The sequence below is a fragment of the Ammospiza caudacuta genome, chromosome 33 (genome assembly GCF_027887145.1).
Source record: "Ammospiza caudacuta isolate bAmmCau1 chromosome 33, bAmmCau1.pri, whole genome shotgun sequence".
Taxonomy (NCBI): domain Eukaryota; kingdom Metazoa; phylum Chordata; class Aves; order Passeriformes; family Passerellidae; genus Ammospiza; species Ammospiza caudacuta.
This window is the reverse complement of record NC_080625.1, coordinates 3,520,481-3,545,804: the sequence shown is the minus strand read 5'-3', so window position 1 is coordinate 3,545,804 and position 25,324 is coordinate 3,520,481. Positions and strand designations below refer to the sequence as shown.

Genomic DNA, 25,324 nt, shown 5'->3' with positions numbered 1-25,324 from the left:
CATGTGCTACAGCAACTCTCATCTTTTTACCATGCTCCACACCTCAGGAGTGCAGCTCATTCAGCAGCTGAGCGAGGGGATGCAGGTGGCAGCCAGGCCTCCTGATCCTGAAACGGCAACAGAAGGACAGGGAATGAGGGCACTGAGAATAATCCCAAAACCAAAGAAGACCCAGGAAGAAAAAACAGAGTCAATGAGTGAATCTGCCTGGAGATAGGGTCAGGGACTTGTAGATAAGGAAGTAATGGGAGAAACCATCAGTTTTAGAAAATGTTAGAAATTGACACAGAAAGCTCCGCAAAGTCCTGCTGAATTCCTGAATTTCAAGAACAAAGACTTAACAGAGCCATGGATATCGGCTGTTATGCAAAAGTATGTATGCATACTGCAAAAGCCAGTATGACCCGAGCATGGGCCAGCTGCTCCCTGCATTATTCCAGTTTCTCCGCTTCACCCCTACTACAGATCTGATCACTCCCAGTATGATTCCAGTCAGTTCCAAGATTATCCAAACCACTCCCAGTCTCTCCCAGTATATCTCAATTGTCGCCTGCATGCTCTGAGTTGCTCCCAGTAGCCCTCAGTGTGGTCCCAGTATATCCCAGTATGATCCCTAGTGCCCCATCTCTGCTCCCAGTGAGGCCTTTTCCCAGATTGCTCCAGTCCATCCCAGTCCCTCCCCAGCAGCTGCTGCGGTTTCCCAGATCCTGCCCCCCCCCACCCCGTTCCCGGACACTGGCACCCCCCCCTGTACCCCTTTATCCTGCACCAACACCCCCCTGCACCCCCTTATCCTGCACCAACACCCCCTGCACCCCCTTTCCCCGGTATCCTCCTCTCCCGGCCCCTGGATCCCCCGTTTCCGTGACCCCGAGGACCCCCGGGGCCCCATTCCCGGCCAGCCCGGGGCATCTCAGCCCCAGCCTCCCTTTGCTGGGAAACCCAGCCTGGGCACGGGGCTCTGCGGCCGCTCTGGGATTTGTGATCCCCCAAAGGAAAGGGAGAGACCAGGAGAGGGAGAGAGAGAAGGAGATTGGGAATCAGCAGCAGAGGGAGAGAGAAGGAGATTGGGAATCAGGGGTCGGGTCCCAGCGCCCAGCCCTGCTCCGCCGGGGGTGGGACCCGCACCCGCAGGAAAAATTGGCTCCGCTGCTCGCGGTGCTTGCCCGGCTTTGGGCCGAGCCCAGCGGGGTCCGGGCAGAGTTTGAGCGCAGGGCCGGGAGTTCAGCACAGCCTGACCCCCTGCCCCCCCCCCTCTAATTCCCCCAGGCGCTTCCTGGAAGGGGTTCCAGGGGACACAGAGGGTCCCAGGGGGTCTCAGCGAGGATCCAGTGGGATGCAGATGAATTCCCTGGAATTCCCCCTTTCTCCGTCTCGCTTTCCCGTCTCCCGAGCTGCGTCCCCGGGATCCGCCCGCCACTCCCAGCCCCAGACCCCCCTTCCTGTGACCCAGGGACCCCTGAACCCCCATTCCTGCCTTTCCCTGCTCCCAGACCCCACTGCCCTCAACACCGGGGACCCCTGGACCCCCTTTGGTGGGCACAGGGACCCCTGGATCCCCCATCCCGCCTCTCCCAGTCCCTTCCTTGAACCTTGGACCCTTCCCGGCTCTCCCGGGTCCCTTCCCGACCCTTGGACGCCCCCAGACCCCCCAATCTCTGCGTCCCCCCAGTTCTCCACCCCCTGCGCGTCCTGCGGGGGGTCCGGGCAGGTTCCGGGGGGTTCAGGGGAATTCCCAGGGTTTCCTCTGTCCCCTCCCCCTCCCCGCGCTGCCCCGGTCACTTTCGCGTCTCCCAAGCTGCGGCTCCGGGATCCGCCCGGGCACCGGGGACTGCCCCGGCACCGAGAGCCCCTGACCCGCAATTCCCAGGAACGGGGACCCCCGAACTTCCATTTGCGGGCGAACCTCCCTTTCGGGGCACAGAGACCCCCTTGAATGTTTATTTCAGGCTACCGAGACCCCCCTGCACCCCCTTCCCCAGCTTCGATATCCCCTGCACCCCCTTATCTGGAGCCTGGAACCCGCTGAACCCCCGTTGCCGGGCACATAAAGCGCCCTGAACCCAAATTTCTGGGCACCGGCTCGCCCCCGAACCCCCATTTCTGGGCACCGGAACTCTCCTGAATCTCGATTTTTCTCGGCACCCGGGAAGGGAACCCCCCTGAACCCCATTTCCTGGGCATCCCGTTATCTGGCACCGGGCCCCCTGAACCCCCATTTCACTGCACCAGGACCCCCTCGAGCCCCCCATTCCTGTGAACGGGGACCCCCTGCACCCCTTCCACAGCACCAGATCCCAGCCAGGATCATATCTGGCACTGGGACCCCCAAACCCCGATTTGCAGGAAGGGGCTCCCCCTGAACCCCATTTCTCTGGCACCAGCACTCCCAGAACTGCAATTTTTGGGCACCGGGACCCCCTAAACCTCCAGTCCCAGACAGAGAAACTCCATATAGCCCATTTTTGGTTCCTGTGACCACCCTCAATCCAATTCACCAGCAGCAAGACCCCCCTGTACCCCCTTCCCCAGGCCCGATAACCCCTGCACCCCCTTATCTGGAGCCTGGAACCCCCTGAAACCCCATCCCCGGGCATAGAAACCGCCCTGAACCCCGATTCTAGGCAGTTGAACCCCCCTGAACCTCAATTTTCAGGAACTAGGAGACCTTGAATCCTGGAACCTGGGAAGGGAACTGCCCTGAACCCCATTTTCTGGGCACCGGGACCCCACTGCATCCCCTTATCCAGCATTGGGACCCCCTGAACCCCCATTCCACTGCACCAAGACCCGCGTGCACCCCCATATCCAGGACTGGGACCTTCCCAAACCCTCCATTCTCACACACTGGACCCCTCCTGCACCCCTTTATCCATCACGGGGACACCTCTGCACCCCCTTATCCAGCCCCAATGCCCCACCCGCACCCCTTTTCCTGCCCCTCCCCCTCTCAGACACCCCAGCCCCCGCTTTTCCTTCACCCCGGCACCCCCTGAACCCCCACTCCTGCCTTCCCCAGCCCCCACCCATCACCTTCCTCAACACTGGGGATCTGCCCGTGCACCCCCTTTCCTGGGCACAGGGACCCCCTGCACCCCTCACTGCCCTCACCCCCCTTCCCCTGACCTGGGACCCCCTGAACCTCCGTTCCTGGGCATGGGGACCCCCTGCACCCCCTAATCCGGGACTGGGACCCCCTCCTGGATCCCCTTCACGTGTTCTGGGACCCCCCGCACCCCTCCCCGGCCCTCCCGCGCTTCCCAGACCCCAGACCCGCCCTTTTCCTTCACCTTTGCACCCCCAGATCTCCCAAATTTCCGGATCCCCCCAGTTCTCCACTCCCGGCGCTTCCTTAAGGGGGTCCCAGGGGTTCCCAGGTGGTTCTCAGAGGGCTCCAGGGCGGTCGCAGCGGGATCCAGAGGGATCCAGAGGGATTCTCTGCAATTCCCCCGCCCCGCCCCGCCCTCCTCGGTCCCTTTCGCTTCCGCGTCCCAACCTGCGAGACCGGGATCTGCCCGGCGACTGGTGACGCCAGTGACAGATCGGACTGCCATTGATCGACCGGAAATAGCGGCACCAATGGCGGGGCCGGAGGCTGCTCTGGGGGCGGTGTCACGTCTGGGGCGGGGTCAGGTCTGTGGGCGGGGCCTCAGCGGAGCAGCGCCATGGCTGCAGCGCTGGGTCTGGGGCTGCTCTTGGGGCTCCTGGGGGACCCGGGGGGCGCGACCAAAGGTGAGTGGGAACCCCGAAACCGGGAAACCCCTGAATTTCCATTACCGGGTGCAGGAACCCCCCATAGCCCCATTTTGGGTCCTGTGGCCCTTCTCGATCCCCTTCCCCAGCACCGGAACCTTCCTGAACGCCCTCATGTGGCATCGGGACCGCCCTGACCCGCCATTCCCGGGCATCAGAATCCACTGAGCCCCCATTCCTGAGCACGGGGACCCCTTGAGCGCCCATTTCTGGGCATAGGGACCCCCTGATCCCCCTTCCCCAAGACCGGGACCCCCTGAATCGCCATTTCCCGACACCGAGACCCACTTGAACCCCGAATTCCAGGAAGAGAATCCTCTGAACCCCCATTCCTGGGCAGGGAAAGCTCCTGAACCCCCATTCCTGGGCACTGGGACCCCCCTGCACCCCCTTGTCAGGGACTGGGACTCCCTGCACCCCCGTCAGTGTTCTGGGACCCCCCTGCACCCCCTTTTCGGGCATCCCGCATTTCCCAGACCCTTTGGATCCTTTCGTTGGCCTTTGGATCCCCCCAGATTTCCCAACTTTCTGTGTACCCCACATTTTACACTCCCACCCTTTCCCGAAATGGGGTCCCAGAGGCTCCCAGGGGGGTCGCAGGAGGGATCCAGAGGGATCCAGATGAATTCCCTGGAGTTTTCCCTTTCCCCCGTCCCCTCCCCCCGCATTCCCGCGATCTCTTTCTCTTTCCCGTCTCCCAAGCTGCGTCCCCGGGATCCGCCCGCCTCTCCCAGCCCCAGACCCCCCTTTCCGTGACCCAGGGACCCCCTGAACCCCCATCTCGCCTCTCCCAGTCCCTTCCCTGAACCTTGGACCTTTCCCGACTCTCCCAGTTCCACTTCCCGATCCGTGGACGCCCCCAGACCCCCCAATCTCTTTGTCCCCCCAGTTCTCCACCCCCTGTGTGTCCTGCTGGGGGGGGGGGGGCGGTTCTTGGGGGTCCAAGAGGGTCCCAGGGGGAATTCTGGGCCCTGAGGCCCCCCTGAATTTTCTGTTTTGGGCACTGGGACCCCACTGCACTCCCTTATCCCGTACCAATCCACCCCCTGCACCCTCTTTCTCATCCATCCCGCCTTCCCCAGTCCCCAGACACCCCTTTTCCTTGACCCTGATACCTCTTGGACCCCCATTTCAGCTTTTCTCAGCTCACAACTCCCTTTTCCTCTGCATAAAGGACCCTCAAGACTGCTATTCCCAGGTGCTCCCACCTTTTGACTCCTCATTCCTGGGCACGGGGATCCCCTGGAACCCCCATTCCACTTTCCCAGTCCCTGCCTCCCCCCCTCCCCCTCCATAACACTGGAACCCCCTTGAGCCCCCATTCCTGGACACCAGGACCCCCTGCAGGCCCTTTCCTGTCCATCCCACCTCTCCCACCCTGCACACCCTTTCCTTGGCCCCAGGATCCCCAAACCCCTTCCCACCTCTCCCAGTTCCCCTTTCATTGATCCGTGACCCCCTCAACGCCCTCCAAATCTCCATGTCCCCACAGTTCTTCACTCCCTGCATTATCTGGATGTGGCGGTGTCAGAGCCCAGCCCGGGGATCCCCCAGTTCATGGAAATTGGGTTTGTGGATGGGATCCCCTTTGTACGCTACGACAACGAGCGGGGCCGGATGGAGCCACTGACAGAGTGGGTAAAGGATTCAGCTGATCTGGAATATTGGGAGAGGAACACCCAGAACAGTGTGGGGAACCAGCACGTCAATGCCAGGGACCTGGAGACACTGCGGGAGCGATACAACCAGAGCGGGGGTGAGTGGGGGGAGCTGTAGGGCTGGGATGGGATGGGATCTGTAGGGCTGGGGTGGGGATCCATGGGGCTGAAATGGGATCCATAGGTCTCAGATGTGGACTCACAGGGCTCCAAGGGGCTGAAAATGGGGATCCATTAGGCTGGGATGGGATATTTTGTGATCCATGGGTTGGGATATTGATCCACGGGGCTGGGATGAGATCCGTGGGGCTGGGTTGGGATCTATGGGGCTGGGATGGAATCTGTGGGGCTGGAATGGGATCTGTGGGGCTGGGATTGGATCCATGGGGCTGGGATGTGAAATCATAGGGCTGGGATGGGATCTGTGAGGCTGGGTTGGGATCCATAGGGTTGGGATGGAGATCCATGGGGCTGGAATCGGATCTGTAGGGCTGGGGTGAGGGTCCATGGAGCTGGGATGGGATCTATAAGTCTCAGCTGTGGACTCACGGGGTTCCAAGGAGGTGAAATGAGAATTCATTAGGCTGGGATGGAATATCTCGTGATCCATGGGGTTGGAATATGAATCCATGAGGCTGGGATGGGATTTGTGGGACTTGGTTTAGATCCATGGGGTTGGGATACAAATCCATGGGGCTAGGATGGGATATGTGGGGCTGGAGTAGGAACTGTAGGGCTAGGATGGGATCTGTAGGTCTCCAGTTGTGGACTCACAGGGCTCCAAGGGGCTGTAATGGGGATCCATTAGGCTGGGATGGAATATCTTGTGATCCATGAGGCTGGGATGGAATCTGTGGGGCTGGGTTGGGATCCATAGGGTTGGGATGGGGATCCATGGGGCTGGAATGGGATCTATAGGTCTCAGGTGTGGACTTACAGGGCTCCAAGGGGATGAAATGAGAATTCATTAGGTTAGGATGGAATATGTCATGACCCATGGGTTGGGATATGGATCCATGGGGCTGGGATGGGATCTGTGGGGCGGGAATGGGAACTGAACGGCTGGGATGGGTTCTGCAGGTCTCCAGTTGTGGACTCACAGGGCTCCAAGGCGCTGAAATGGGGATCCATTGGGCTGGGATCAGATATCTTGTGATCCATTGGGCTGGGATGGGATCTGTGGGGCTGGGTTGGGATCCGTGGGATTGGGATGTGGATCCATGGGGCTCCAAGGGGCTGAAATGGGGCTCTGTGGGGCTGGGACACAATTCCACGGGTCTCTGTGGGTACAATCCCCCCAGGTCTCCACACCGTACTGCGGCTTTATGGCTGTGAGCTCCTGTCTGATGGGAGTGTCCGTGGGTCCCTCCGGGATGGCTACGATGGGCGGGATTTCATCTCCTTTGATCTGGAATCCGGGAGATTCGTGGCAGCCGACAACGCTGCTGAGATCACCAGGAGGCGCTGGGAACAGGAAGAGGTGGCTGAGGGGATGACGAATTACCTGAAGCATGTCTGCCCGGAATGGCTCCAGAAATACGTCAGATACGGGCAGAAGGAGCTGGAGCACAAAGGTGGGAGCAGAATTCCTGTGAGGGATTTGGGAATGGAGGATTTGGGATCACTGTAATTCCTGTGGGAATTCTATGGATACATCTCATCTCCATCCCATTCCTATGAAATTCCATGGCCAGATTTCACTCCCATTGCATTCACATGGAATTTCATGGGCAGATCTTGCCCACTTCCCATTCCCATGGAATTCCATGGTCAGATCTCCTCTGCATCCCATTCCAGTGGAAATTCCATGGTCAGATCTCACCCCAGTCCCATTCCCATGGAATTCCACAGATGTCTACCACCATTATCCCATTCCAGAGCCCCCTGATGTCCACGTGTCCGGAAGAGAGGAACACGGGACGCTGATCCTGTCCTGCCACGCGTACGGATTCTACCCCAACACCATCGCAGTCAGCTGGATGAAGGGGGGGTGAAACCTTGGATCAGGAGACGCAGTGGGGCGGGATCGTTCCCAACAGCGACGGCACCTTCCACACCTGGGCCAGGATCGAGGCGCTGCCGGAGGAGCGGGAGCAGTACCGGTGCAGGGTGGAGCATCCCGGAATGCCAGAGCCCGGGATCTTCGCTTGGGGTGAGGCTGGGAATGTGGGGATTGGGAATTTGGAATTCCCAAATGGGGATTCCCCTCATCCTCCTCACTATTCCGCGTTTCCCAGAGCCGACATCTGGTGGGAATCTCACCGTGGTGGTCGCTGTGTCCGTCATCGCTGCCATCCTCATCCTCGTTGTCCTCATCGGATTCGGCGTCTGGAAGCTCCAATCCGGTAACACACGGGATGGGGGTCGGGAAGGGACACGGATCCACCCGGCACCGTTCTGGGAATCCTGTGCCACCAACGCTGATCCCACTTTGTTTCCACAGCGAGGAGGGACAGGAATGGATACAACCCGGCAGCTGGTGAGTTCCAGTGGTGGATCCAGTTCTGGATCCCCTCTGTGCAGATCCCAGCATGGATCCTGGGGTTAATCCCAGTGTGTGATCCGTGCTGGAATCTCATGGATCTCCTCTTTCTGCAGGAAAAGATGTGGGAACCAACGGCTTGAGCACAGGTATGGAGCAGGATCAGGGTGGGATTCCAGAGGGGGATTGGGGCAGGATGGACAGACTGGCATCAGGGAGGGGTTCTGGATCAGAGCAGGGTCCAGAGTGGGATCAGGTGGAATTGTAGAGTGGGATTGGGGCTGGATTCTGGAGTGGGATCAGGGCCAGATTCCAGACAAGAATCAGGTGGGATGGAATGGAACAGGATCAGGTTGGGGTTCCAGAGAAGGATTGGGGCAGGATGGATGGGGGGGAATGGGGTGGGATGGATGGAGCAGGGTTGTGGCAGAGTGGATGGAGTGGGATCAGGTGGGATCGATGGCACAGGACTGGGACAGGATTGGGGCAGGATCAAGTGGGATACATGGATGGAGCAGGATTAGGGTGGGATCATGTGGGATTCTGGAGCATCTCCTGCTCTCCATGGGCTCCAGCCAGGCCAACCTGTGGAATGGGGACAGGGACAGGGTGACGCCATGATCCTTTCTCATCCTGGCAGGAATCACTGCCTGAGTGATCCATGGAGCTGGATCCAGCCCCTTCCCTCTTCCCTGGAAAGCTGAGAGCTGCCAGCAGAGCTCATCCCGCTGCTCCCACCCACCCCACAGCTCTTGCTAACAGATCCATTTCCCATTTTCCAATGCTTTAAAGGCAAGAACCACAAATATTCTCAATGCTTCGCTTCTGGTGTGAAACTATCCTGCTTTGGGCAATAAATGTGGGTTCCTTCCTCCAGTGTCTGGCAGTTCATCTCTAGGAGCCAGGAATGGGAATGGGGTCACTGGAGCAGGGATGGGGACACCAGGAGCAGGATGGGGAGATCAGGAGCCGGACTGGGACACCAGGAGCAGGATGGGGGCTTGCCAGCCACACCCGGCTCCATCTCCTGGGATTAATTTCCTGCTCCGTGTCCCATGTCTGAGGTGTCCCCAGAAGGGTTTGGCCACGCTGGGCTCCTGGAGGGACAGTCAGATGGGGGGAGGGGTCAGGCCAGGCCTTGTTGTCCCCAGTGGTCCTTGAGTGTCCCAAAATCAGGGCTCAGGATCTCAGAGAGGTTCCCTGGCCATGACCACGGCCATGACACAAGCATGAGATGGCCGTGAGAATGACCATGAGTGACACAACCCTGAGATGACCATGGGATGACCGTGACTGTGACCATGACCATGACACAACCACAACCCTGACCATGAGATGATTTGGACCAAGAGATGACCGTGGCTTGGCCATGCCACAACTATGGCCTTGAGGTGACCCTGACAGGATCGTGGCCATGAGATGACCATGAAGTGACAATGACATGATCATGAGATGACCATTACAGTGACGTGACCCTGAGCATAAGATGATGGTGATCAGGAAGTGACCATGACCATGTGATGGCCATGAGATGACTGTAATCATGAGATAACCACAACCATGACCCAACCATAGCCCAGAGATGACCATGACAAGATTGTGGCAAATGAGTTGAACATGAGATGATCATAAAATGACCATGACAATGGAGTGACCTTGACCGTGACCATAAGACAACCAGGACCATGGAATGACCATTACAATGAGATGACCATGAGCATGTGATGATTGTGACCAAGAGAAGATCACAAGACAGAATGGCCATGTGTGATCATGAGGTGACTGTGAGCTGACCATTACAGTGAGATAACCATGAGCTTAAGATGATGGTTATCAGGAAATGACCATCACCCTGAGATGGCCATGAGATGACTGTGACCATGACACAACCATGATCATAAGGTGACCATTACAGTGAGATACAACTGTGACCATGAGATCCCCAAGAGCATGAGATGATTGTGACCAAGACATGACCACAATGCAACCATGGCCATGTGGTGATCAAGGCCATGAGATCGCCGTGACTCTGATCATAATGCAACCACAACCATGAAATGAGCAAGATCATGACAAGATTCTGACCATGAGTTAACCATAACCATAACCATAACATAACCATGACCACGACACAACCACAGATGTAAGATGACCATGATGTGATTGTGTCTGTGAGCTGACCATGAGGTAAAAATGAGATGACCATGACCATGACTCTGAGATGACCATGACATGACTGTGAGCATGTGATCACTGTGAGCAAGAGATGACCGTGACACGACCATGACCATCATGTGATCCTGACCATGAGATGACCATGAGCATGAGACGATGGTGATCAGGAGATGACCATCACCATGACATGACCGTCGCCTTGAGATGATTCTGACCATGACACGACCATGGCTGTGAGATGACCGTAATACGATTATGGCCATGAGTTGACCCTGGGATGACCATGAGCTGACCATGAGATGAACATGTGCTGACCACGACCCGGCCATGGTCTGGAGCTCCCCAGACCCCGTCACTGCCCTCAGCTCCAGGTTCATCCCGAGCTGAAATTGTTCATTTCCCATGGAAAATCCGGAAATCTGAGCACTGCGCAGCCAATGGAGCGCAGGGAAATCAGAGACGTCACAGGTTGCCAGGCAGAACAGATTTCTCCTTCCCGGCCTTGGTAGCCAATGGGAAACCGCGTGTTCGGTGACGTCACCGCGTTAATGCGGAAGTGGCGAGCGCGGGGCCTGCTGGGATCGGGGCGGCGGTCGCGGATCGCGATTGATCCCGGTCGGCTCCGATCGATCCCGACCGATCCCCATTGATTCCCATCGATCCCCATTGATCCCCATCGATCCCCGGCCCTCCCCGCCGCGATGTTCTTCACCTGCGGCCCCAACGAGGCCATGGTGGTGTCGGGTGAGTTCGGGGGGCCCGGGGGCTCCTGGGATCCCTCAGAACTCCCGGGAACCCTCAAATCCCCTCAGAATTTCCCGGGAACCCTCCGAATTCCCCAAAAACTTCCAGGAAAACCCAGAATCCCCCCAGAATTTCCGTGGAGCTCCAAAATTGGTGCAAAACTCCCGGGAACCCCCCGAATTCCCCCCAAAACGCTTCCAGGACCCCCGCCCCCGCCCTTCAATCTCCTGGGAACTCCTGGAATTCCCCAAAACCTCCCGGGAACCCCCAGAATCTCTCCCCTCAAAATCTCCTGGGAACCTGCAAAATCCCCCCAAAACTCTCCAAAGTACCTCCAGAATTATCCCCAAAACTCCTGGGAACCCGCCCCAGACCCCCAAACCCACCCTGGGACTCCTTGGACCCCTCCCAACTCCCCCAAACCCCTCCAGACACTCCCCAAACCCCTCTCTAAGGGTCCCCCCCATCCACTTCGCCCCCAAGGACTCCTGGCAACCCCTCCCAAATTATCCCCCAATTTTGTCCCCCAAATTCCCCCCTTCAAAACCTCTGGGGTCCCCCCTGACCCACCCAGCCACCCCCAAACCCCTTCTGGGACCCCCCCCAAACCCCTCCCGGGGATTCCCGAGGGTGTCCCGGTGTCCCCCCGGGGTTTTGGGGTCCCCCCGGGGTTTCGGGGTCCCCCAGCTCTCGGTGCCCCCCCAGGTTTCTGCCGCAGCCCCCCGGTGATGGTGGCCGGGGGCCGGGTGTTGGTGATCCCGTGCCTGCAGCAGATCCAGCGGTGAGAAGGGGCCCGGGGGGTTTTTTGGGGTTCGAGGGGGGAGGGGATCCTCAGAGATTTGTTGTGACCCCCCGGCCCCCCCAGGATCTCCCTGAACACGCTGACGCTGCCCGTGCGCAGTGAGAAGGTTTACACTCGCCACGGGGTGCCCATCTCCGTCACCGGCATCGCACAGGTACACCCGGAACACCCAAAACCACTCTGAAAATACCCCCAAAATACCCCAAAAATCGCCCCCCAAATATCCCAAAACAGCCCCAAAACACAAAAAAAAAAAAAAAATCGCTGCAAAAATCTTCTCCTGGACATCCCAAAATCCCCCATCAAACTGCCAAAAATCCCCTAAAAATCCCCCAAAACTTCCCTCCTGGACTACCAAAAATACCCTAAAAATCCCCTCCTTGGCCCCTGAAAATTCCCCCTCTGAAGCCCCAAAAATCCCCTCCTGGACTCCCACAACCCCCTAAGAAATCTCCCATCAAAACCCCAAAAATCCCCTTAAAATCCCCTCCTAGATTCCCAAAAATCCTCCATCAGAACCACCAAAAATACACTCAGGACCCACCTAAATCATCCCCGGGATCTCCAGAATGCCCCTCGGTACCCCCAAACCTCCCCGGACCCCGACACCCCACTGGAACCGCAAAACCCCCATTCAGAACCCCCCCAAAAATCTCTTTAGGATTCCACAAAATTCTCCTCTGGACCTCCCAAAATTCCCCCGGGACCCCCCAAATCCCCCCAGAAACCCCAAATATCCCCGCGGATGCCCCTAAAACCGCACTCTGAACCCCCGAAATCTCCTTGGAACCTCCCAGAAATGCTCCGGGGTCTCCAAATTGCCCCCGGGACCCCCCAAAATCTCCCCCGGGGCTCCCCTGTCCGAACCAACCTGGGTGGCGTTGCCCTTTTAAGTGAGGTTGTGGTGGGGCCTACCTAAGCGCGTTCTTAAAGCGGCGATGGTAGCGGGAAGAGCAAAACACCGCGGGGGAGGGGAGGAGCCCTATAAAGGGGGTTTGGAGTGGTGGGGCCCTTCGGAAGCATTTGTAGGCGTTAAAAACGGTCCTAAAAAGGGCATTTAGGGGTGAGCAATCCCTTGAAAGGAGCTCGAAGTTTTGGGGATCCCCAGACCCCTGGGATGGGAGGGGGAATCCTCCTTAAAAGAGGCTTGGAGTGGTGGGGACCCAAAAATTCCTTAAGAGGAGGAAGAACTCTTTAAAAATCCTTTAAAAACCCTTTAAAAAAACCCATTAAAAACTTCTAAAAATGTTTAAATTCCCTTTAAACCCCCTATAAAAACGTTAAAAACCAAAAAGGTTTGTGATGGGGCAGCCTCCCTAAACCTTTCTTAAAGGGGTCAAGGTCCAATTCTTGAGGGGCTTGGGGTGGTAGGGACTCCGAAATCCCACTGGAGGGTCTTGACCTCCCTTAAAAGAATTTTTTGTTGGTGGGGACCCCTTTAAGAGGAGTAAGACCTCCCAGAAACGGGCTGGGGGTCGTGGAGACCCCAAACCTCTTCCAAGATGATGAGACTTCATAAAAGGACACTGTCCTGGTGGTCCCCATCCTGTCAAGCAAGCAGCCTCTTGAAAGGACAATGCCACACCTAGTCCTTAAAGGGGCCACACCAATTTTGGGAGGTCCTAGGTATACCTGGGGGGGTCCCCAGATGATGCCAGCCCCCCCACAGGTGAAGATCCAGGGGCAGAACAAGGAGATGCTCGCAGCTGCCTGCCAGATGTTCCTGGGCAAGTCGGAGAGCGAGATTGGCCAGATTGCCCTGGAGACGCTGGAGGGTCACCAACGTGCCATCATGGCCCACATGACCGTGGAGGTGGGGCTGGGGGGAGCCACGCCCTCTTTGTGTAAGCCACGCCCCTCCCAGGACAGCCACACTCATTTGGAATCCAACCAATGCCCCCCAGCCCCCTACTAGGGATGGGACGTTCCCCCTTTAAGAAATCTCAGATCTCAGAAGCCACGCCCTTGATGTGGCCATGCCCACCTGGACAAACACACCCCCTCAGGGACAGGTTACTATCCCCCACTGGGTGAGATCCCACAGCTTTGGGGTGGAATGTGGCCCTTTAGGGACTTCTCCCCCATTTGATCCATAAACTTTACCCCTTGAAAAGCCGCAACCCTGGGGCAGGCCACCGCACTGGTGAAGTCACACTCACAATATGTCACCTTTTTGCTAAAGCCCCGCCCACCAGCACAAGATGCTCCTTCCCTCTAAAGCCGTGCTGGCTCCTGCCTCACCCCTACCCTAAGCCCTGCCTCCCTTCTTGACCCTGCCCCAGTATAAGCCCCACCCTATTTCAAAGCCACACCCACCAGACTCCACCCCGTGACTCAAGGCATGCCCCCTGCATCAAGTCATGCTCCTGCCTTAATTGTGGCCCCGCCCCTCAATTTAGGTCACGCCCACTTTGCTCAAGCCACATCCCACCTTAAGCCTGACCTCTTTCTGCTTAAGCCACACCCCCAGAACGCTCCTGAGATCAAAGACACAGCCCCAGGACATCACCTCCCCTACTTAGCACCACCCATTTGTCTCAAGCCATGCCCCCTGGATAAACCACGCCCACCAACTCTGTGCATTTCTTTGCTAACCCTTCCTTTTTTCCTCCCTGCCCCACAAAGTCCCATCCCAGTAAGCCCTGCCCAATTTAAAGTCCACCTCTTGGGCCCCACCCTGCTAAGCCCTGCCCCACAATGTCCCATGCTATTTGAGTCCCACCCTGCTAAACATTGCTCAGTTTGATCGTCTGCTAAGCCCCACCCTGCTAAGCTCCACCTACTTGAGCCTCACTTCTTTAAGCCCCGCCCCTTTGAGCCCCACTCTGCTGAGCTGTGCCTAATTTGAGCCCCACCCTACTAAACTTGCCCCTTTTAGCCCCACCCCACTGAGCCCTTCCCAACTTAAACCCCACTCTCAGGCCCTCCCCAGCCAAGCCCCACCCCCATTTGAGCCCCGCCCCACTAATCCCCGCCCCGGCCCCACCCAGGAGATCTACAAGGACCGGCAGAAGTTCTCGGATCAGGTTTTCCGCGTGGCCTCATCTGACCTGGTGAACATGGGCATCTCCGTGGTCAGCTACACCCTCAAGGATGTGCACGACGAGCAGGTGACACACCTGGGCATGGCTGGGGACAGCTGGGGACACACCTGGGCACAGCTGGGGACAGCCAAGATACACCTTGGATACACCTGGAGACATCTGGGGACAGCTGGCACATACCTGGGACAGACCTGGGGGGCAGCTGGAGATACCTGGGCATACTTGGGACACACTTGGGACACAACCAAAACACCCAGGACACACTTGGGACACACTTGGAGATGCCCAGAGACAAGATGGGGACAGCTGGGACACACCTGGGCACAGCTGGGACACCTGGGATGCCTGGGACACACCTGGGATGTGTCTGGGGGGACGGGGTGACACAGGTGTGACAGGTGACACAGATGTGACAAAGGTCTGACACAAGTGACAGAGGTGACACGGGTGTATCAGGGAGGTGACACAGGTGTGACAGGTGTGTCCCCATGCAGGATTACCTGCTCTCCCTTGGGAAGGGCTGCACAGCGCAGGTCCAGGGATGACACAGGTGTGACATAGGTGACAAGGAGGTGACACAGTTGCAACACAGGTGTGAGGCAGCTGACAGGGAGGTGACACAGGTATGACATGTGTGTCCCCGTGCAGGATTACCTGCGCTCCCTCGGGAAGGGCCGCACGGCGCAGGTGCAGCGCGACGCCCGCGTGGGAGAGGCTGAGGCCAAACGCGATGCTGGGATCCGCGTGAGTGACACCAGGGACACTTGGGGACATTGGGGGCACACCTGGAGACACACCTGGGGGCAGCTGGGTTACCTTCCTGTCAGTGACCCCCCAGTATCCCCAGTACTCCCAGTGCTCTCCCTGTGGCCCCCAGTTCATCCCAGTGCTCCCAGTACCCCTGATAGCCCCAGTACCCCAATCCCCAGTGTCCTCCCAATGCTCCAGTGCCTTTCCAGTGCCCTCCCAGTGCCCTTCATGTTCCATTCCAGTCTGTCCCAGTCCCTCCCAGTGCCCCCAGTACCCCCTTCCCCAAACTGCCTCAGTACCCCCAGCGTTCCCAGTACTCTCCCAGTACCCCACTAATCCCACTCCAGCACCTCCGAGTTCTTGTCCAGCTCTTCCCAGTATCCTCAGTACCCCAGTCCCTCCCAGTGCTCCCAGAGCTTTTCTAGTCCCATTCCAGTTCCTCCCAGTCTTTTCCAGTACCCCCATTCTCCAAACTGCCCTAACACCCCTTGTGCACCCAGTGTTCCCAGTACCCCATTCCCCAGTTCCTCCCAGTCCATCCCAGCCCCTTCCATCCCCTTCCGGTCCATCCCAGTTCCCTCCCAGTCCCACCCAGTCCATCTCAGTCCCTCCCAGTTCCCTCACAGCCCCTTCCAGTTTCCTCCCAGTCCATTCTAGTCCATCCCAGTCCCTTCCAGTACCCTCCTAGTCTATCCTAGTCCCTCCCAGTCTTTTCTAATTCCCTTCCAGTCCCATTTCAGTCCGTCCTAGTTCCTCCCAGTTCACTCCCAGTCCCTTCCAATTCCCTCCCAGTCCTATCCCAGTCCATCTCCGTCCATCCCAGCCCCTCCCAGTCCCTCCCAGTGCTGCTGTCCCCGCAGGAGGCGCGGGCACGGCAGGAGCAGGTGTCAGCGCAGCTGCTGAGCGAGGAGGCCACGGCGCGAGCCCAACGCGACTTCCAGGTGGCCCAGGCTGAGTGCGATGGAGCCGTCAGCGCCCGCAGGGCCACGGCTGAGCTGGCCTTCCAGCTGCAGGTGAGGACACACCTGGACACGGGACACAGCTGGGGCAGGGAACACAGCTGGGACAGGGAACACAGCTGGGGCAGGTAGTTAACTCACTTGGGACAGGTAGCAAACTCACCTGGGATAGATAACACAGCTGGGACAGGTAAAACACCTGGAACAAGTAACAAAATCACCTGGGACAGGTAAAAAACCTGTAACAGATATCACACATGGGACAGGTAACACTTGGGAAGTCATGGCCTAGCTGGTATTTCAGTTACAGGTAACTCACACATCTGGAGATAGGTAACAAAACACCTGGGGGGGCTGGAATGGAGGCTGGGAGCTCACCTGGAGACCTGGAAACTTCCAGAACACCTGGAACCTCCAAATGCTGGGATTTCCCCCCAAATTTGGGTCTCTTGGGTCACCTGAGGATGCCCCCAGGCTGCCTGAGCTCCCCCTAGAGATACCTGCCCACCCCGCCTGGTGTCATCTGTCCCCCTTGTCCATCCCTGATGGATTTGTGACCTGTCCCCCATACCCGTGTCTGCTGTGCCCCCATCCCTGGGTCCCTGTGTCACCTGTCCCCCATGTCCCTCCCTTGATGGGTTTGTGAGCTGTCCCCTGTCCCTGGGTCCCTGTGTCACCTGTTCCCGTGTCCCTCCCTGGATGGGTTAGTAACCTGTCCCTTGTGTCACCGTGTTTTGCAGAGATAAACAAAACTCCACAACTTTGTGAAAGTTGTAAAGCTGGTATGTTTATTACAGTGGCGAATGCATGTGGAGATTGCTCTCCTTAAAAGATGCATACCTCTGGGGACTTCAGGTCCTTTTTTATCCCCCTCTGAAATACATGTGCATACAATTTCACAAAAGGTTCATACATATTCATTTTTACGAATTTCGCGTGACATTTGCTGCTAGTTCTTCTTTATCAGAAAGAATTCCTAGGTCAGGTTGACCTGCTCTCACAGCAGTCTCTGTCTCTCTTTATCACTCTCTGTCTACCCTCCTTATCTCTGTCCTTCACTGAAGCAGTTTCTCTGAGCCTAGGCTTTTACAGTCAGGCTAAACAGCAATGTTTTCAAACTACAGACCAACTCAAAGATGTACGTTTCACCTAAATCAAAATGGATTTCCGCTCTGGAGAATTTCTACTCTGTCTCACCCATGTCCCTCCCCTGATGGATTTGTGTCCTGTCCCCCTGTCCCCCACAGGCAGCCCGTTCCCAGCAGGCCATCGCGGCGCAGCGCGGGGAGGTGGCGCTGGTGGAGCGGGCGCAGCGGGTGCAGCTGCAGGAGCAGGAGGTCGGGCGGCGCCGCCAGGAGCTCGAGGCCACTGTGCGCAAACCGGCCGAGGCCGAGCGCTACCGGCTGGAGCGGCTGGCCGAGGCACAGCGGTGAGACACCGCCCCTTTATGGGTGGCCACGCCTCTCTGGGGACGAGCCATGCCCTCCTCTGCTCTGGTGTGATGGTGTTCTGGGGAGTTCCACCTGTTGCCCTTTTAAGAGAAGTGTTGCCCTTTTAAGAAGCAACACCCTCATTGTGGTGGGTCCCACCGGTTTGGGTGGAGTCATTGCCCCTTTAAGGAGGAACCACACCCTCACCCAGAGTAGGCCCAGTGGCAGTTTAAGGTGTCCCATCCATTACCCTTTTAAGACAAGGATTGCCCCTTCAAGGAGAAGCCACACTTTCACAGTGGTGGGTCCCACCACCTTTGAAAAGCCGTGGCACTTTTAAGTGAGCCATGCCCCTTGAGAGAGAAGCCACGCCTCATCCCAGTCAGTCACCATCACACCTTGGAGGACCCCATCAGTCTGTAGCCATAACCCGTTTAAGATACATGTTGCCCCCTCTTGGTTGCTGTCACTGCCCTTTTAGGTCCCATTGCCCTTTTTAAGATAAGCCATGCCCCTTCAAACAAACCACACCTCACTGTTGAGCCCTCTCATATTGCACCATTGCCCCTTTAAGAGCAGCATTGCCCCTTTGAGAGCAGTCCCGCCCCCTGACTTTGCGCCCCCTACAGGACGCAGGTGCTGCTGCAGGCAGAGGCTGAGGCCGAGACCCTCAAGGTGAGTCTGGGGGTCCCAGGGGAATTTGGGGGGTCCCAGGTGAGGTTTGGGAGTCACAGGTGAGATTTAGGGGGTCCTGAGGGAATTTTGGTGGTCCCAGTTGGATTTTGTGGCCCCAAATCTGGGAATTTTTGGGTTCTCTGGGAAATTTTGGCTCTCCCAGAATTTCAGGGGGTCCTGATCATGTTTTGGGGTTCTCAATCCCATTTTTGGGGTTCTCAATCCCATTTCCCAGGTCCCCAATGCTGTTTCAGGTCCCCAATCCTGTTTCATTACTCTGATCCGGTGTTGGTATCCCTGATCCCATTTCCATTGTCCTGTTCCTGGGTCCCCGATCCTGTTTCAGGTCTCCAGTCCCGTTTTGGGTCCCTGATTCCCTGCTGGTGTCCCCGATCCCCTTTTGGGCCCTGATCCCATTCCTGGGTTCCTGATCCTGTTCCTGGGTCCCTGGCTCATTTTGAGTCTCTGATCTCGTGTTGGGTTCCTGATCCCATTTAGGGTCCCAAATCCCGTTTCCTGTCCCTGATACTGTTTTGGGTCTCCTATCCTATTTTGGGTGCTCGATCCCGTCTTGGTGTCCCCAATCCCATTTGGCTCCCCAATCCTGTTTAGGGGCCCCCATCCCATTTTGGGTCCCCAATCCCATTTTGTGTCACTGATCCCATTCCTGTGTTCCCAATCCCATTTCCAATGTCCCCGATCGTGTTTTGAGTCGCAATCCTGTTTTGGGGTTTCCGATCCCGTTCCTGGGGCTCTGCCCCCATTTTTGGGTTCCTGATCCCGTTTTTTGGGAGTTCTGTCTCTATTCTGGGTCCCCGATCCCGTGTCGATGACCGTGATCCCCTTTGGGTCCCTGATCCCATTTCCAATGTCCCCAGTCCCGTTTCATATCCCCAATCCCATTTCTGATTTCCCCAATGCCATTTCGGGTCCCCGATCCTGATTTTGGGTTCCCAGCCCCATTTCTGAGCTCTCTGACCCCATGTCTATGTCCCCAGTCCCATTTTGGTGTCCCCAACCCCATTCATGTCCCCACAGGTGATGGGCGCTGCCCACGCCATGGCCTCTCATATCCATGCCTGGGTTCCCAATCCCACTTTGGGTTCCCAGTCCCACTTCCCATGTCTCCAATCCTTTTTTGGTGTCCCCAGTCCCATTTTGGTGTCCCCAACCCTGTTTCATGTCCCCACAGGTGACGGGTGCTGTCTGTGCCATGGCCTCTCATGCCCATGACTGGGTTCCCAATCCCGTTTTGGGTTCCTAATCCCATTTCTGATGTCCCCATCCTCATGTCCATGTTTCCAATCCCATTTCCCATGTCCCCAATCTCATTTCCCATGTCCCCAAACCCATTTTGGTGTCCCCAATCCCATGTTGTGTCCCTGATTCTGTTTTTGGGGGTTCTGTCCCCATTTCGTGTCCCCAGTCCTGTGTCCTTGTCCCAAATCCCATTTCCAATGTCCCCAATCCCATGTTGTGTCCCCGCAGGTGATGGGCGCTGCCCATGCCACAGCTGTGGCCTCTCATGTCCATGCCTGGGTTCCCAATCCTTTTTGGGTTCCCAATCCCATTTCCCATGTCCCCAACCCCATGTTCATGTCCCCAGTCCCATTTTGGTGTCTGCAATCCCATTTTGGTGTCCCTGCAGGTGTCAGGTGCTGCCCATGCCATGGCGTGGCCTCTCGTGCCCATTCCCATGTTCCCAATCCCATTTCCCATGATCCCAATCCCATTTCCAACATCCCCAATCCCATTTTGGTGTCCCCAATCCCATGTTGGTGTCCTTGCAGGTGACAGGTGGTATCTGCGCCGCGGCTGTCGTCTCTCATGCTCGTGTCGGGTTTCCCAATCCCATTTCCAATGTCCCCAATCCCATTTTGGTGTCCCTAATCCTGTGTTGTGTCCCTGATCCCATTTTTGGGGGTTCTGTCCCCATTTCGTGTCCCCAGTCTCGTGTTGGTGTCCTCAATCCCATTTCCAATGTCCCAGTCCCCTATTGTGTCCCTGCAGGTGACGGGTGCTGCCTGTGCTGTGGCCATGGCCTCTCATGCCTCTGAGTTTCCAGTCCTGTGTCCATGTCCCCAATCCCATTTCTGATGTCCTCAACCCTGTATCCATGTCCCCAGTCCCGTTTTGGTGTCCCCAACCCCTACTAGTGTCCCTGCAGGTGACGGGCCGCAGCCATGACCTCTCATACCCATGCCTGGGTTCTCAATCCCATTTCCCATGTCCCCAGTCCCATTTCCCATGTCCCCAATCCCATGTCCATGTCCCCACAGGTGACAGGTGCTGCTTGTGCTGCAGCTGTGGCCTCTCATGCCCATGCCTGGGCTCCCAATCCCATTTTGGTGTCCCTAATCCCATTTCCCATGTCCCCAAACCCATTTTGATGTCTCTAATCCTGTGTTGTGTCTCTGATCCCATTTTGGGGGGTTCTGTCCCCATTTCGTGTCCCCAGTCCCGTGTCAATGTCCTTAATCCCATTTCCAAAATCCCCAGTCCCATTTTGGTGTCTCCAGTCCCATGTTGTGTCCCCACAGCTGATGGGCACTGCCCATGCCATGGCCGTGCCCTCTCATGCCCATGCTTGAGGTCCCAATGCCGTTTTGGGTTCCCAGTCCCATTTCCCATGTCCCCAGTGTCATTTCTGATGTCCCCAACCCTGTGTCCATGTCCCCAGATCCCATTTTAGTGTCCCCAACCCCATTTTGTGTCCCCGCAGGTGATGGGCGCTGCCTGTGCCGTGGCGTCTCGTGCCCGTGCCTGGGTTTCCAGTCCCATTTCCCACATCCCCAGTCTCATTTTGGTGTCCCCAACCCCATTCATGGTCCTGCAGGTGACAGGCGCTGCCCATGCTGCAGCTGTGGCCTCTCGTGCCTGTGCCTGGGTTCCCAATCCCATGTCAGGTTCCTGATCATGTTTTTGGGGGTTCTGTGTCTATTTTGGTGTCCCCAATCCCATGTTGTGTCCCTGCAGGTGACAGGCACTGCCCATGCCGCGGCCTCTTGTGCCCATTCCTGGGTTCCCATTTCCAATGTCCCCAATCCCATTTCCCATATCCCCAATGCCATTTTGGTGTCCCGAGTCTCATTTTGGTGTCCCCAATCCCATTTTGGTGTCCCCGCAGGTGACAGGCTCTGCCCATGCTGTGGCTGTGGCCTCTCATGTCCATGCCTGCGTTCCCAATCCCATTTCCAATGTCCCCAATCCCGTTTTACATGTCCCCAACCCCATTGGTGTCCCCACAGGTGACAGGCGCTGCCCGTGCCGCGGCCGTGGCCTCTCGTGCCTGTGCCTAGGTTCCCAATCCCGTGTCAGGTTCCTGATCACGTTTTTGGGGGTTCTGTCCCTATTTTGGTGTCCCCAACCCTGTTTCATGTCCCCACAGGTGACAGGCGCTGCCCGTGCCGCGGCCGTGGCCTCTCGTGCCCGCGCTGAGGCTGCGGCGGCTGCAGCCAAGGCCGAGGCCTTTGGGCAGTTCCAGGACGCGGCTGTGGTGGATCTGGTGCTGCAGAGGCTGCCCCAGGTGGGGACACTGGGGACATCTGGGGACAGTGGGGAAGTTTTGGGGATGTTCTGGGGATGTTACTTTAAGGATGCTTGGGGATATTTTGGGGACATTTTGCGGACACCTCAGGACATTTTGAGGGTGTTTTGGGGACACTTTGGACATGTTTTGAGGACACCTGGGGATCCCTGATTTTGGGATTGATTTTGGGAATACCTGAATTGGGGACAGGAATTTGAGGAACCCAGGATTGTTGCTGATTTTGGGATCCCTGATTTTGGGGATCTCTGTTTTGGGGTGGATTTGGGGATCCCTGATTTGGGGCTGATTTTGGGGCTGATGTGGGGATCCCCAATTTGGTGCTGATTTTGGTGCTGGTTTTAGGATCCCAGGTTTGGGGCTCATGTGGGATCCCTGATTTTGGAATCCCTCATTTGGGGCCAATTTCAGGGCTGATTTGGGATCCCTGATTTTGGGATTCCTGATTTCAGAATCCCCGATTTGGGGCAAATTTCAGGGCTCATTTTGGGGCTGATTTTAGGATTCCTGGTTTGGGGATGATTTTGGGATCCTTGATTTGGGGCTGATCTGGGGCTGCTTTTGGGATCCCTGATTTGGGGCCTGATTTTGGGATCACTGATTTTGGGATCCCAAATTTGGGGCCAATTTTGGGGTTGATTTGGGGATCCCTGATTTGGGGCTGGTTTTGGGGCTTACTTGGGGATCCCAAATTTGGGGCTGATTTAGAGATTCCCAGTTTGGGGCTGATTAGGGGATCCCTGACTTGGGGCCAATTTTGGGGCTGATTTGGGATGCCAGGTTTCAGGATCCCCGGTTTCAGGGCCAATTTTGGGGCTGATTTTAGGATTCCTGGTTTGGGGCTGATTTGAGAATCCCTGATTTGGGGATCCCTGGGATCAGGTTTGGAGCTGATTTGGGGATTCTGGTTTGACACTGATTTTGGGGATCCCTGATTTGGGGCTGATTTTGGGATTCCTGCTGTTGGGCTGATTTGAGGACCCCAGTTTGTGGCTGATTTTGGGATGCCCAATTTGGGGACAATTTTGGGGCTGATTTTGGGATCCTGTTCAGAGCTGATTTTGGAGCTGATTTTGGGATCTGTTTGGGGCAGGTGGCCGAGGCGGTGGCGCAGCCGCTGCTGGGGACGCGCCGGGTGACGCTCGTGGGCGGCTCCGGGGCCGTCGGGGTGGCCAAAATCCCCTCGGAAATCCTGGACTTGGTCACGCGGCTGCCGGGGGCCGTGGGGGCACTGGCCAGGGGCTCCCAGGTGAGATGGGGGAATTTGGCGAATTTTGGGGTCCCAGAGAGGATTTGGGGGATTTTGGGGGGTGCCAGGGGGAATTTGGGGGGTCCTGGGTGGATATGTGGGGGATTTTGGGGGGTGCCAGGAGGGATTTTGGGCTCCCAGGTGAGCTTTAGGGGGATTTGGGAGATTTTGGGGTCCTGAGGGGGTTTTGGGGCTCCCCAGTGAGCTCTAGGGGAATTCGGGGAATTTTGGGGTCCCAGGGGGAATTTGGGTAGTTCCAGGGGGAGATATGGCAGATTTTGTGGGGTCCCAGGAGGGATTTTGGGCTCCCAGCTGAGCTTTAGGGGAATTTGGGGGTCCCAGGGGGAATTTGGGGTGTCCCAGCTGAGCTTCAGGGGGATTTGGGGGGTTTTGGGGTCCCAGGGGTGTTTTGGGGCTCCCAGGTGAACTCAGAGGATTCAGGGGCTTTGGGGGTGAATTTGGGGGTCCCAGGTGGAGTTTGGAGCAGCCCAAGTGAATTTTGGGATGATTTTGGGGGATTTTGGATGGTCCTGGATGGGGTTTGGACGTCCCAGGTGAGTCTGGGGAATCCTGGGAGGATTTTGGGGTCCCAGGTAGACTTTAGTGGTGCCAGATGAGGTTTGAGGGGAATTTGGGGGGTCCTGGAGAAATTTGAGTGGGGTCCCAGATGGATTTTAGGGTGAATTTGGGGAATTTTGGGTGGTCCTGCATGGGGTTTGGGGGTCCCAGGTGAATTTGGGGAATCCTGGAAGAAATCTGGGGGTCCCAGATGGAATTTGGGGTGAATTTGAGGGATTTAGGGGGTCCTAGGTGGAACCCGGGGTCTCTGAGTGGATTTTGGGGGGTCCCAGATGGATATTTGGGAATTTTGGGGGATCCTGGATGGGTTTAAGGAGTCCCAGATGGGGTTTGGAGAAGTCCCAGGTGAGATTTGGGGTATATTTTGGGGTTCCCAGGTGGGTTTTAGGGTGAATTTGGGGGATCTGGGAGCCCAGGGGGATTCTGGGGGGTCCCTGATGGATTTTGGAGGTCCCCCGTGAGTCTGGGGAACCCTGAGAGGATTTTGGGGTCCCAGGTGAGGTTTGGGGGTCCCATTTGGATTTTGGGGTAAATTTGGGGGGATTTTGCGGGCTCCTGGACAGGTTTGGGGGTCCCAGGTGATTTTTGGGTTTTATTTGGAAGAATTTTGGGGCCCCTGGGAAGAGGTGACACCCCCAGGTGCCCCCTGTCCCCCCTTCTCCCCTCAGGTGACCCCGACGGAAGCTGAGGGTGGCACCGGAGCCACTGAAACGTCTCAAAATTCCCCCAAAGTGTCCCTGAGTGCCACCCCCCAGTGACACCAATGTGTCCCCAAGTGCCACCCCTTCCCCCAGAGCCACTGGGACCCTGCTGTGTCCCTAAAGTGCCACCCAAGTGCCACCAGCCCCTGATGCCACTGCGTCCTTAAAGTGCCACCGGTGGCTCCTGAGGCCACCAAGATGCCACCGGCCCCCAAGTCCCTTTGTCCCCAGAGTGCCACCATGCCTTGCATGTCCCCAAAGTGCCACTGCTGCAGTGTCAGCATGTCCCCAAACGTCATCATGTCCCCCAAGTGTCCCTGTGGTGCCACTGTCCCAACGTGCCACCTTGTCTCCTAGCTGTCCCAGAAGTGCCACCACCCTCCGGTGTCACTTTGTCCCTTAAGTGCCATGCCCAAATGTCATCATGTCCCTGAAATGTCCCCAAGGTGCCACCACCCCCTGTGGTGTCCCACAAGTGCCACCCCTGAATGTCCGCACGTTCTCTAAGTGTCCCCACAGTGCCACCACCCCTATGTCCTGTGTCCCTAGAGTGCCACCACTGCCGTGCTAGGTCAATAAATGTCCCTATGGTGCCACCACCCTGTGTCCCGAAATTGCCAGTACCCCCAGTGTCACTATGTCAATAAAGTGTCCCCAAGGTGCCACCACAGCAGTGTCCTGTGTCTTTTAAGTGCTACCACCGCTGCAGTGCCCCCAGAGTGCCACTGTGTCCCCAAAGCGTCACTCATGTACCACCACCCTCCCTTTCGTCATGT

General features: G+C 57.1%; 2 protein-coding genes and 2 pseudogenes across 2 annotated transcripts in view; 3 read left to right on the top strand and 1 right to left on the bottom strand.

Annotated features, from left to right (window-relative positions):
• LOC131570264 (class I histocompatibility antigen, F10 alpha chain-like) overlaps positions 1-8,764 on the top strand; it is a 190,620-nt gene extending 181,856 nt beyond the window's left edge. The window contains 8 exon segments of the mRNA XM_058822626.1: positions 5,246-5,509; positions 6,713-6,985; positions 7,290-7,396; positions 7,398-7,563; positions 7,649-7,756; positions 7,855-7,890; positions 8,010-8,042; positions 8,534-8,764. Of these exon segments, the coding sequence (XP_058678609.1) occupies positions 5,246-5,509; positions 6,713-6,985; positions 7,290-7,396; positions 7,398-7,563; positions 7,649-7,756; positions 7,855-7,890; positions 8,010-8,042; positions 8,534-8,547 (1,001 nt within the window). The 3' untranslated portion in view covers positions 8,548-8,764.
• Positions 1-25,324, top strand: part of LOC131570213 (uncharacterized) — a 1,483,036-nt pseudogene that overhangs the window by 52,307 nt on the left and 1,405,405 nt on the right.
• The window catches only part of LOC131570235 (zinc finger protein 271-like), a 558,758-nt pseudogene that overhangs the window by 6,335 nt on the left and 527,099 nt on the right, over positions 1-25,324 (bottom strand).
• Positions 10,643-25,116, top strand: FLOT1 (flotillin 1). The gene is made up of 12 exons (XM_058822615.1): positions 10,643-10,812; positions 11,518-11,593; positions 11,678-11,768; positions 13,284-13,427; positions 14,605-14,724; positions 15,307-15,402; positions 16,269-16,421; positions 17,615-17,796; positions 18,427-18,472; positions 21,861-21,998; positions 23,113-23,268; positions 24,516-25,116. Exons 1-12 carry the CDS (start codon positions 10,770-10,772, stop codon positions 24,603-24,605), a joined length of 1,335 nt encoding a protein of 444 aa, XP_058678598.1. The 5' UTR covers positions 10,643-10,769; the 3' UTR covers positions 24,606-25,116.